Here is a 13134-nt window from a genome sequence, read left to right as displayed (position 1 = left end):
CCAAGGTCACCGGGGCTGCCTTCACTGTGATCTGATGGGCAGGGAAGTTAGGGTCTGGGGCTCCCAGGGGAACCAGCCTATGAAGTTAGGTTCCGCACCCTCAGGCCAGTTTGTAGTCAAAAGGCGCACTCAGGTTCTGTCCCACCAAGGCCCAGGCACGCCTGGCTACCAGAACCTTGGGCGCAAGCAGTGGGTGTCCCCTCCGCTTGTACCAAACCAGATCACACACCTTTATTATCCTCAAAATGTAACAAACGGGGTAAGAAATCCCTCCCCCCTCCCCCCGCAGTCCAAGGGAAGCATTTAAAAAGCCCCGCAGTCAGGCCATGAGTCCGCGGGTGGGGCCCGGAACGCCCCTCTATACGGCTGTAGTCCTCCCGAACAAGGGGATGGAGACCGGCAGACGCCAAGCTCCATGCTCCAGCGGCTCGCGGCTGCTGAGCTCCGAGTCGGTCCAGCTGGGGAAGACCCGGCGGCTACGGTCCGCTTGCAGACAGAGCGCAGGGCAGGGTGGTGCGGGCCGTGGAGCGCTGGGCAGGTGCAGCGCCGACGTGTAGCCCCGGTCCAGGAAGAGCGGCTTGTAGCTGGGCGGCGGCTGCTCCTGTTTCTCCGCGCTGTCGCGGCGGCTCAGAAAGGGTGTGACGATCTTACGGTAGAGGCCGCGCGTGTCCGTGAGCACCTCACTGTAGGGCGGCGGCGGCTCGGCCATCAGCACCGCCTCTTCATAGCACGGTGGCTTGGACATGTCCGATTCCGCTGCAGAGTGGGAAGCGATCCGAGGGGTGAGGCCACCCGTCCCCGGCCTCCCGCGGAGGCCTTGGCCAGCCGCCAACCCCCGGCCCAGCCCGCTCCCTCCAAGGTCCTCAGGGAGGCTGTCCACTGGAAGCCTCGCTGGTCAGCAGTGGTCCCGCCCACCCTTAGTGGCCCGCGTTGCCCCGGGCAGAGGTCAGGACTCACCTTGGCGCGGGTAGCTCCAAGGCCGCGGCGGCACGGAGAGGTGCGCCGGCGGCGGGTGCGGAAGCGCGTGGTGGTGTGCGTGCGGGTGTGCGTGTGGTTGCGCCGGCCCGTGGTGCAGCAGCGGGTGAACGTGCACGTGCTGATGCGCGTGCGCCGGCGCCTCGAGGCGGCCGCGCTGCGGTGGTGGCGGTGGTGCCAAGCCTGGGGGGCTCCCGGCCAGGCTGCCCTCGAGCTCCAGGGGCTCCAGCTCGAGGGCGCGCAGGTTCTGCTCACGTAGTCGCTCCTCCTGGCGCCGTTTGAGGCGGCGGCGCAGGAAGCTGCAGAAGCAGCAGAGTAGGACGATGAGACCCCAGATGAGCCAGAAACCGGCGAAGCACGTGAGGAACGTGTAGGTGCCCTGGGACATAACCATGGCGGCGGCGGGGCGGCGGGTCCTCGGCTGCTTCACTGGACACTGGGCTCCTCTACGTGACCCCGGGCCCGCGCCACGCTCCCAGGCGCCGCCAGCGTCACTCGGGGACCCGCGGCCGGGGGCTGCCCGCGACGGGACTCAAGTTGTGCTCGCGCCGGCGGGGGACAGCAGCAGCGGCGCCTGCTCCTTCCCATGGCGCCGGTGGGCGCGCGGGCCGGCCTCACCCGGGGCCGCGCGGGACCTGTAGGACAGACACAGGGCGCGGTGAAGGCGCGCTGCAGTCCCGGACGACTTCCCTGCCCGCGCCGGTGCCCTGCGCAGTTCCGGGGAAGCCTCCTCTGCGGGAACCCCCACACTCCCCGGGGGGGCGGTGACGTCACCGAGGACGATGACGTCACATCTCGAGGTTTCCCCCGGTAGGGTTTTCCCGGATCTGAGACCCGGCAGCCGCCGCTGCGGAGCCGAGGGGACTCCAGACGGGCCAGCAGAGGGCGTGCGAAAGCCAGCCAGCCTCAGTGCGCACGGGAGGTTCGCCACCCCAGAAGGTACCCCAGTTCGGAAAGGGTTGCAGAGGCCAGTGGATAGATCCCCCGGGGCGCTGAAGAGGCGTCTCGGGGCGGTTGCTGCGCGGCCGGGAAAGGGTGGCCCACCTCCTACAGCCCCACAAGCCGCCCACCGACGCCCAGCTTCAGCCCAGTGCATGCGCCTGGCAGCCCCAGGCGCTCTAGGCCTTGTACCCGCTCCTACCCCTGGCCGCCCAAAGCATGGAACATCCAGGCCCGCACTGCGGCCTCCTGGCTGTCGCCGCTCTCGTAGAGGGGGCTCAGGCGGGGTCGTTACTGCGTGCCACTGGCCTGCCTTTGTCTGCACCGCCAGGCGTGGGCCGTTCCCTCTTCCTTTCCTCTAGGCGCCTCCGCCTGTCAGATCCCAGCTCCGTCTCCGTTTCCCCAGCCTCCTACCAATTTGCAGCCCCGCTTGGCCCTACCCTTCTAGCTCCTGTGCGCGGTATGGCTTCCTCTCAATTCCTTTCCGTTTGTGCAGAGGGTAGGAGAAGTAGCTCGTTTGCTACTGTATCACCTGGTCTCTCATCACTCCAGATGGGCACGTCTAGTTCTGCCTCCTCCTCTCCACAGCCAGGGTTTAGAGGGGAACCTTGCAGCCTAAGAGGTATGTAGGAGGGAGCCCTGACTGCCGAGTGACGGGTGGCAGGCGACTGTTCACCACCCCCACAGAACAGAAGTGTGCCCTTCTTGAATGCCTTCTAACTACCCAGGGCTTTCACATACAACCCTTTGGGATAACTATAGTTATTCCTATTTTACAGATGAGGGAGGGGGGAAAGAAATTAGCTGTGTAAATGGCAGATGGCAGTGCCTTAATCTGAACCCAAGCCTGGCCACAAAACCCTAACCGGGGTGGGAGGGTGCTGCTGCTTGAGCTACTCTGTGGGCCTCTTCCAAGAGCCCCATGGACCCCCCCACACCCACTTCCTCAGCATGTCCAACGCACACACACATTTAGCTCTGGGGCCATGGTGGGCCTGAGCCCCAAGCAGGGGGCTCCACATCAAGCTGTCTCAGACTGTTCTGACAGCAAGCCGGGCCAGAGGAAGCCTGGCTTCTGACAGGAAGCCAGGCCAGAGGCCACCCCACACTTCTCCCCAGATGGCTCCTGTCTGATTCTGTGGCTGCCTTGTGCCATGTGCCACTTGGTCCCCGTGCCAGTCCCTTTCTGCTGGGCCTGTGTTCCAGAACAGACAATGGCAAGAACAATAGTTCCACCCGCCCCCTCCACAACCCTACCATGAGGCTGCCATGGCGACGCAGCCCAGATAAAAACACGATGCTGCCAGTCACTGGGAGTTAATTAAATCTGTTGTTCTCCTTTTCCTGAGCCCACAGGAATTTTCAGGAATGCTCTGAGGAAGCTGGCACTGACTAAGGGGCCCCTTGGCCTGCACAGCAGGAACAGCTTCAGATCAGAAAAGGTACTTCTGGGGCTGGAGGTGATGGAGTTTAGCTGAATTAGAAATAGAAATACCTGCCAAGAACTGTCTACTGCATGTCGGGCCTTGTTCTAGGCCCTTTCCATTCAGAATTTCATGTGATATGTAACACCACCTGCTCAGTGAGGGCCCATTTGATAGATGAGGAGACAAGCTCAGACAGAGAAATGACCTGCCCCAGGTCACACAGCTAATAAGGGGAGGAGCTAGGATTTGCCTGAATCTGAATCCAGAGTCTGTCAAAATACCTTCCCTTATGTGGCCACCGGAATGTAGACGAAGAGCCCGGTGCGTGTGAGCACCTGGTACGTGAGGACTTGGCAGCCATAGAGACACTGGGCCAATTGGCCAAGTTGGAGCCAAAACACACTTTCCTGTTGCTTCCCAACAAGACCCTGGCACTTCCGGCCACCAGCCCTCAACTCAAGAGTAGGAAAAGGCAGTAGGGTAGAGAAACAGGATGGCAGCTCCAAGGTTAACAAGGAATAAAGGACAGACTCTGGCGTGAGGGGCCCAGCTCAGCTGACTGGGCATTAGGGTGCATGGCAGCAGGCCACACCCAAGACCCCTGAGGTGCCAGTATGGCTCCTCAGCCAGGAGGCAGGAACCATTGCCGTATTTTACAGATTAGGCCGCTGCAGGTCCGAGAGGAAGGCTCTCTGATGTCACACTGGTGCCAATACCCAGTTTGAGTGGGCAGGGGTTTGATGCTAAACACTCCGTCCTGGGCTGCTACTTCACTCAGTGGTGCTCTGGGAGGCCCAGAGAGCATGGATCCTGCCTGAGGCCTCCCTCCTGTCTTTGTCTAGCCCACAGGAGTCGCTCAGTACATCTCATCTAATCCACAGTAGGTGCTCGATACATAAATGTCAAGAGAGTCATTCAAACCTTCCCAGATGCTCTTCCTGACAGGCCAGGCTTCTCCAAGCTTCCTCCATGCTTCTTTGCATGCTCCTGCCTGTCTGAGGAGCCCTTCCGAACAGACCCTGCCTGCAGCCATACAACTTCCCCATCCCCTCCAGACTGTCCAGGGCAAATGCTGCACCTGTCCAGTTCCAACTGTGTGCTAGGGCTGGTGCCCCCACATGGACTCCTCCTTAAGTCTGCCATTCTGTGATTTGTTTCTTCATTCTCTTTTCCTACCTTCTTGCAGGCTATCTGAACATTTTTTAGGATTCCATCTTGATTTATTTGTAGAATTTGTGCGTGTATTGCTTTGTATGGTTTTCTTAGGCCATGCATTCACTGGGAGTATAGCAGGAGGACAAAAAACGAGACCCCAGGAGGTGAATATCTTAAGGCCTATGATGCCAGTTTCCTTGTCAGTGACCATGGTGAAAACTGAGCTAGTTCATGCAAAGGATTTGGAGATGCCCAACAACATTAGTGCTGCTGATGGTGGCTTCTGAGCTGGGGACGCCGAGATGTGTGTATCCTTAAGGCACTCTGCCTGAGGGCTGGACATCACAAATCATTCTCAGGTATCCTACAAACTACGTTAGCATTCCTCACATTTGACAGATGAGAGCACTTGGCTCACAGGGATTCCGTGGTCCCCCAAGGTCACACAGATTTCTTATTCTGGGGCCTGGCACACTGCTGGGGGCACCTACCACATTGCTCCTCTGCATGATGAATCCCAGCACTCCAGTCTTAGACCCCAAAGATCTATTGGATCCTTTATCTCAGTAAAGGGCCCACCATTCACTCCATCCACTAAATCCTGTTCTCTTTACAGGACGCCTGGGTGGCTCAGTCGGTTAGGCATCCAACTCTCGATTTCGGTTCAGGTCATGATCTCAGGGTCATGAGATCGAGCCCTGCGTCAGGCTCTGAGCTCAGTGTGGAGTCTGCTTGAGATTCCCTCTTTCCCTCTGCCCCTCCCCCTGCTCACGCTCTCTAAATAAAATCTTTAAAATAAAAAAAAAAAAGTACGGGCGCCTGGGTGGCTCAGACGATTAAGCGTTTGCCTTCGGCCCAGGTCATGGTCCCAGGGTCCTGGGATCAAGCCCCACATCGGGTTCCCTGCTTAGCGGGGAGCCCGCTTCTCCCTCTCCCTCTGCCTGCCACTGCCCCGGCTTGTAGTCTCTCTCTGTCAAATAAATAAAATCTAAAAAAAAAAAAGTAAATCCTGTTCTTTTTACCCTCAGTGCACTGTGCCTTCATCTGTCTACTTCCTTTGGTCCCCCTGCCACCACCTTGGCCAAGCCACCATCATCTCTCACCTGGGCCCCCATTGCCATGCTTGCCACTGCTCTCCTTCCATGCTGTGCCCCTGCCCAGCCTACCACTTTCCACATTGCCCATTTCCCCCAGGCCCTCTCCTGCCTGAACGCTCTGGCAACTCCCCACCATTTCAGGAGGCAGCCCGGCTCTTTAAGACAGTCTGGATGGGTGCCTCTCAACCTTGAATGAGCAGCAGAGCCACAGGGAGGGCTCGTTAAAACAGAGTGCTGGGCTCTGCTCCCAGTGTTTGCTTCAGTAGGTCTGGGGTTGGACCCGAGAGTTTGCATTTCTAACAAATTCCCAGCAGATACTGATGTTGTGGTCTAGAGAGCACACTTTGAGAACTGACCTAGATCAGTGGCTTCTGGGATGAGTTCCTGCCAAGGCCTCTTCAGCCTCACCTCTCAGTGCCCTTCCCTCTGCAACCAGCCCGTGTTCCCGTCCTAGCTGCTGAGAGTCCTGCTTTCTTCCCCCGAGGGGCCTGCAACACAGCCTCAAAGCTCTTGCCCCCACACTTACTGCTCAGCTTCATGGCCTCACTGTCGCTTTGCTAGACAAGTCAGCTCCGGGCCACCTCACTGCCCAGGCTTGGAGGGGAAGCCCAGGGGTAGGACAGCGTGCTGCGGCTGTCTGTGTGCACCTCCAGGGGTGGCGTCGGTCTTGTCACCTGGCATGCGGCAGCTCCAAAACCACTTGCTGGGTAACTGGAGCCGCCCACTTCCCGTCCGGTCTTTTAGCCGTAGGACAGGGCACACCTCTAGAGCTGGGTCTGCATCCCGCTCACTGCTAGGAAATGGCAGCCGTTCACCAAACAGTCACTGGGAGAGAAGCCATCACCCAGCTCTTGGCCCTCGCAGGGTGGTCTACAAACGAGATGAGGATCCATACATCCATGTGAATAAAAGGAAATGGAGGCATATGTCAGGGGCTCTGCAGTGGACAGAGGGAACCCCAGACAGCAGGGGCTCCAGGTCATAAGGTTCCCTGGATATAAGGCCAGAGCTGCTGGTCAAGTGAAGGGACAGGGACTCAGACCAGGGGACAGCAGAGGGAGGGGAAATGTGGTGTACAGAGTGAGGATGGGGTGGGAGAAGTTACTGCTACCCTGTCCTGCATGCCCAGCGCATGCCAGGTCCACTGCTGGCCTCTTCACATTCAGTCTCTCAGTGACACCCAGCAGGTGGCTCCTGCCAGCCCCACTGTCCAGAGAAGGAGCTGGGGCAGTTCAGGCCCACACAGGCAGGTGGTTGTGACGCCCAGGTGACTGCAAAGCCCACTGTCCTGGCAGGAAGGGCATTTCAGGCAGGCCCTGGTAACAACTTTACACTCCTCCCACACCAAGACACATGAACTGAGGCCAGAGAGGGCTGCCGCCAGTCGGCCAGGCATAGAGCTGACCAGAGTCTCATTTCCAGCTAGGCCAAGGTACTGGCCTGGCACGCTTGCCTACAGGTAGCGCCTCTGTGACCCCACCCTGGCACTGGCCCAGGAACCCGGAGCTTGGAAACTGCGAACAGGACAACAGGGACTGGGGTCTCAAGAGAGCTTGTAGGCAGAGAGGCCCTATGGGGCTCAGTGTCTACTGTATTCCTATCTGTCCTTCCAAGGGAGTTGGCCACACCTCAGGGGCTGGGGGGAGAGGAGGACGGCCTCTCCGAGAGGCAGCATGGTGTAACACACAGAGCACTGAAGGGAGAGCCCAGGGTTTAAATCTTGCTTCTGCCTTGATCAGGCTGTGTGGCCCCATCCCAGCTGTGCCCATGCCTGAGCTGAAGTTTCTTTGCTCGTAAGACAGGGATGATACGATCGGCCTAGCACTGCCAAGGGAGGAGCAAAACTGATGGAGTGAAAATACTTCAAGACCGGTGTACCCAGCCGCACGTGACAAGCCAACTGCCAGCACTCTGCAGCCTCGAGAGGCTCAGATATGGGAACCAGCCCATGGTGCTACATCAACACAAGCCTGGGAGTGGCCCAGCACAAACTGCCATCACTTTACCACGGACCGGAGGTCATGGCCTTGTGACTCTCAGGCTGGACACAGTTCATGGGCATGTTTTGTTGGCCCACAATCAATTTTTTAAAAATATTCTGATTAGTTGCCAAATTTAAAGCCCAGGAGATTTTACATAAAAGTCGGGATTCTTGGCTCATCTTGAAAATTATCTGGTCATTCCAAGTCCACATTCTCACGTAGTGACACAGACTGTCACTGAGTAGCTCCCTGGCCCACTTCACTCATTCCGTTGCTCCCTGGGCCCTAGAGGCATTTGGGTTTCCAGCCCCTGAACTAGAGTGAGCACCCACAACAGCCAGCACTACACAGACCCATCTTTGCTGAATTCGACCACAGCGAAGGCTGCAAGCTGGTCAGGCCACAGAGCCCCCAAACCAAAAACTAGGGGCTTGGGGGGTTCCCAGGTAACTGAGGTAGCCCTCATTGCTCAGGTTCACCCAGAGAGAGAAAATGGAGGAAGGGAGCCCGTCCAGCAGCATCACAGTCCCATAGAGCATCTGAGTGAGCAAGAATCTAGCTGATTTTGCTAGAAGGAAAGGTGTACTAAGGCTTGAAAGACCTGGGGAATTGCCTCACCGGAAGACTATGAAAGAAAGTTAAGAATGCTCCTCTAGAAGGCCCTCCAGTTCTTTTCTGCCTGGGTCGCAAGAGATGGTGTGTGGCAGGCAGAGCAGCTGTGCCTGCTGAGAAACCGTCACTAGAAACCTAGCTCCACCGCTTACTGATCGTGTGACCTTGGGGAAATCGCTTTACCTCCCTGAGCCTTAGGAGTGTTCATCTCTAAAATGGGGATAATAAACTTACCTTGTACAACCGTTGAAAGGCTTAGGGGATAATGGACGCAGAACACTCAACACAGGTCTCGCACAGAACAGGGACAGAATGAAAGGAGCCTGTGAATAATTCCAAAGGCACTCCTGCCTGCAGGAGGGGGACTCAAGACTGGCTCTGGGCACCATCTATCTAAGGGCATCTTACGCCAAGGCCTCAAATGCCTGGGGTGATGGTCATCCCTGGTGCCCAGGACACCTTCCTGGATGGGAGAGGAAACCCAAGGGTGGTTGTGGTCATTGGAATGTTGAGTCCAAGGTCTGTGATTGGAGGCTGGCGTCTGCTGAGTCAGGTCTGGGACAGCTGGCAGCAGGACCATTTCTCTCCCCAGCACCCTGCCGCTGCCAGCTGGGGGAGGTTGGGAGAGGAGCCAGAGGTCATTTCCTCTGACTCAGCGGCCACTCTCCTCCCAGAGGAGCTCCCCTGGAGGACAGAGCATCTCCATGTGGCGCTGGCCTGCCTGCCAGCCAACCTGCATGCCACCCAGCACAGTCTGGGCTTTGTGCTCAGATAAGAAAGGGACACTTGTGATCCAGACAATGGGCCGGGGCGCTCCCATTTGGCCTGAGCTTCAGCTTCCCTGGCTCAGCAATGTCCTTTCCTCTGCTCCTGCCCACTCTGCTCCCACCACTCCCGGGAGAATGGTGGCTTGGACCACGGAGCAGAAACCCACAACAGGCCCTAGCCGCGGTTTGGCACATGCCCTGCCCATGAGGAGGAGGGATGTGAGCTTCTTTCTTCCCCCCTGGTAAGGAACATCGCCTCTGTGGCACCCAACTCGGGTCAGGCCATTTCCCTGGCGAGAGGTGGTAGTGGTGGTGGGGGTGGGGGTGGTGTTGGGAGTGCAGACGCCGGACCCAGCCTCCAAGCCTCCTTCTCCCGCGGCAGGCCCAAGGGCTGGGCCGCCCCCACGTTTGCAGCCACCCCAGGAGCCCTGCTGCGACGACTGCAGCCACGTGGGAGCCAGCTCGTGCCCACGGGGCCGCTCACCCCCCCCCCACCCCCATCTTCGACGAGCTGTGGAGGCAGGCACACCCAGACTGGCGAAGTTACCCCCACCTCTCGAGAGGGAGTCCCCGCACCCTCTCTCCCCCTGCGCCCCTAGGCTGCTCGGAGTGGGGGAGGGGTGGGAGGGGGCGTCGCCGCCCCGCAGCCGCGTTGCCGGGGAGCGCAACCCCGTTGCTGTGGCAACCGTTTCCAAGCGAACCGGTGGCGGCTCGCGCCCGGCTTTGGCTCCCTCGCTCACTGGCGCCCTCCCTCTCTCTCCCTCCCTCCGGAGTGGGCTGGGGGAGGGGCTGGCCGGGGCGGGGGGTCCGGGGCGGTGACCCGGGGCCAGAGCGCGGAGCTGCCCGCGGGGAGGGGCTCAGCCCAGGATCATCTTCCTCCCCCGCTCCGGCCCTGCCCGGCCCGCCGCCGCCGCGGTACTCACGGGCCCAGGCATCCTCCTCGAGCTCGTCCTCCTGGCTCGGGGCGAGTGGCGCGGGCCCCGCGGACAGAGCCCCCGGCCTGGGGGAGGCGGCGGCGGCACCGGGGAGCTGACTGTGGCAGCGAAGGCGGCTGCGAGCGCTGGGCTGGAGCCGTGGGGCGCGCGCACGGGCGCGTACACGGCGCGTACCAGCCCGGCGTGCGCGCGCGCGCGGCAGCCGGCAGAGGGCCCCCACCCCCAGCCACTCGCCGCCGAGGAGGCTGTCCTGGGAGCCGAAGGCGGAGGACCTGGCACCCACCTGCCGCGCGGAGACTCGGACGCGGGGCGCCGGGCTCACCCTGCACAGGGAATGCACGCGCCACGCCGCACAGCTCCTGGCAACAGGCTGTCCGCAACCGGGCGCACGCAGGCAGACGGGGTGTACACAATCGGCCGAGCACACAGGATGCTCAAGCCAAGCAGCTGAGGTCAAGGACCCTGACACACACACACACACATAGTTCAACCCGGAAAACACACATACACACACGTCCACGCCCCGGCCACATCCTAGGGGGCACTGCACACATGCGGTGGGCAAGGGTTGCAGCAGGCAGGCACCCCAGTGTTGTTACAACTCACCAATACATTGCCCCCTCCCAACTCACGGCCCCTCCTCAGTGCGTCCCCAGTGAGCATACATCACCCCATGTCTACTAAGAAATGGCACAGGAAGAACTCAGTGCTGGACCCATAGCCCCGGTCTTACATGGACCCTGCTCATCCCCAGGGAATAGAGGTGAGGCCTAGTAAGGGCCCCACTGTGTAGGCTGAGTCTGAACCTGGCTCTTCATCAGTCTCAATTGGGTTCTCTGTTTCCAGTCCAACTTCTATATCACACTTACGGTGATCTTCCAAAAACACCCTCCACCACCGTATCAGCTGGGACATTTTGATTTGCAAGTGACAGAACCCCAAAATAAATAGGCTTGAGCCCAAAGGTGTTTGACTCATGTAACAAGGAAGTCCAGATGTAGATTTTATCTGTGATTACAATTGATTCCAGGTGTCCCAACAATGGTATCGGATATATGTTCTCTCCACTCTGCCTTCTGTTTGCATCATTCTTGAAAATTCCCAGGTGGTGGCAAGGATGACCCCCACGGCTCTAGGCTTATATACTGCCACCCAACCCCAGAACCTCAATTCTTTCCCAATAGTTCTAGCAAGTGCCCCAAAAGAGTCTTTTTGGACTCATTTTGGCTTAGTGTCCATGGGTGAACCAATCCAGTTTCATGCCTGGGGAGAGGATATATGTTCAGCCACCCAGTATCCATTTCCTTTTCTTTGGGTACAAGCACCCTACTTCATCAGGGGGACTCACTGCATGCCATGGGTGCCATCATGCTGGGCCTTTGAACCCAAGTGCCCTGCTCCCCCAGTGCATCCATGGGCAGATTTCCAGCTAGGCCTTTTGGGCTCCTTGGGTTTGCAGTCAGGCTTAATGATGCGGACACAGACATGGCTGTCGCATCTTGCTCCTGGGGATCATACCCTGATGAGAATGGGGTTTGTGACTAAGACCCTGGAGGTACCCCAGTCCTGGTTCTTCCTATCATGTTCCCCCATATCCTTTTAACATTCTTAGTTGGAGGACAGTTCTGTCACTTGCAACCAAAGATCTCTAACAGCTTCACCTGGGTCACACACTCTAGGTGTATATGTATGCAGGGGGTGCAAACCGGCCCCATCAAAATCACATGGACTGAGACAGAAGGTTCCCCAAAGTAAACATGGGGTGCTTTTTGTACATACTAGGCAGACATCCCAATACAACCAGCTGAAATCCTTTAGGGATGCCCCTGCCTTCTAGATGAGGCCCCGCATCCTTAACATGGCTTTCAAAGCCCTGCATGGCGCTCACGGGCTTTGGCTCCAGTCACTTCCTTCACCCACCCATCACCAACCCCTCCCACCCCAAGCCATCCTAAGCCACTAGAGGCCCTGGATCATCCATCTGGCTCCTCCACCCAGGTACATCTAGTTCTGTTACCCTGGAGTGCTCCAATTCTGAGACTTTTGTGGCCAAGAGGCCTCCCTGCTTGGTGTTGAACCCAGCCCCACCAGCTCTAGAATCATCTCTGCCACAGTGCTGATCACACTGGGTCTTAACTGTTACCATTTCTGTCTCCCTACCAGACTGAGCTCCAAACTGGTGGGGTCCTTGTCTCCATCAGGGTCCCCAGCTCCCACCACAGAGCTGGACTCACTGTGCTAAGAGTTTTAAAGGGAGCTGAACTGTAGCCAACAAGTTCCCTGGATGCCTACCTAGCCCAAGGGGGAAGCTTGGTGGGAGGTCTTGACCCATCCACAGGCAGAATGCTCCAGGGACCTACTGGTCCAAATGGTACCCACTCACCCTTGTACACCTGCTCAGGGCTGGACTTCAGCCAACTGACACCTAACTGCCCTCCCACCAAAACAGAAGGGCAAATGCACCTCAGGCCCCAACACCACCCATCATGGCTAGGATCCAGCTTCATCTTCAGCTCCCTTCCTTGCCACCATGCAACAGCCACTCACCAGCTGGAAGACCTTTCCCTCAAGTTACTGGAAGCAGCAGCGCATGCTCCACATCCATCAAGAGCTGGGCCACCACCAGAGAGGCCCCTTCTAGTAAGTCAGTGCTTAGAACCTTCTGGATGCCCTTGAGATAGCTGTCAGCCTGGCACCCAGCACCCACTCCCCTAATCAGCAAGAGTCCTGTCAGTGACAAAGGGGCAAAAGGAGGCGACCAGCTGCTTTCACGGATTCTCATAGCTGCCCTGTGAGGTGATGGGTATCACACCCATCTTTCTAGACAAGGGAAGGGCCTATGCAAAGCCAGCTTGAAAAGTGGCCTGGCTGAGACTCGAACCCAGAACTGTCCAATTGCAAAGCTCATGTGGCCCGTGGCACTGGTGCCTGGCCCAGAGGCAAGGAACAAACCCTTACTGTGGTTACAGAGCATCCCTGGAGGGCTGGGGGCACTGGGAGACTACAGTGCGGCAACAGGTTTATGAAGTCTGGGACGGACTTGTCAACAGACTGTCATCTCCTTCTTTGCATAGGTGGAACGCTATGGAATGCTCCCCCAATCCCTCTGTCCCCAGATGGGTAAGTCTCCTTTAAAAAAAAAAAAAAAAAAAAAAAGACCTGGCTCAACTTCTCAGAGAACCCTAATGTCCCCATAGCTGGTCCCCACACACCCTTGCCACAGCCTAACTCCCAGCATCACCACT

At 58.3% G+C, this 13134-nt stretch overlaps 1 protein-coding gene across 1 annotated transcript; it reads right to left on the bottom strand.

Moving 5' to 3' along the window:
* Positions 1 to 289: 289 nt before the first annotated feature.
* On the bottom strand, positions 290 to 1442 carry PRR7 (proline rich 7, synaptic). The gene is made up of 2 exons (XM_035015155.1): positions 958 to 1442; positions 290 to 756 (listed from the first exon to the last, which is right to left on the bottom strand). Exons 1-2 carry the CDS (start codon positions 1367 to 1369, stop codon positions 359 to 361), a joined length of 810 nt encoding a protein of 269 aa, XP_034871046.1. The 5' UTR covers positions 1370 to 1442; the 3' UTR covers positions 290 to 358.
* Between the last annotated feature and the right edge of the window lie 11692 nt (positions 1443 to 13134).

The sequence above is a fragment of the Mirounga leonina genome, unplaced genomic scaffold (assembly GCF_011800145.1).
Source record: "Mirounga leonina isolate KUSES-001 unplaced genomic scaffold, KU_Mleo_1.0 Mir_104, whole genome shotgun sequence".
Lineage (NCBI taxonomy): Eukaryota > Metazoa > Chordata > Mammalia > Carnivora > Phocidae > Mirounga > Mirounga leonina.
The sequence above is the reverse complement of the archived record's forward strand: the minus strand, read 5'-3'. Positions and strand labels throughout refer to the sequence as shown.

What these genes read in the sequence shown, in the direction of transcription:
- PRR7 (XM_035015155.1), bottom strand. Translation starts at nt 1,369, where the DNA reads ATGGTTATGTCCCAGGGCACCTACACGTTCCTCACGTGCTTCGCCGGT. An exon ending in TTGGAGCTACCCGCGCCAAG is followed by an intron (nt 757 to 957) that starts GTGAGTCCTGAC and finishes CCCACTCTGCAG; the next exon opens with CGGAATCGGACATGTCCAAG.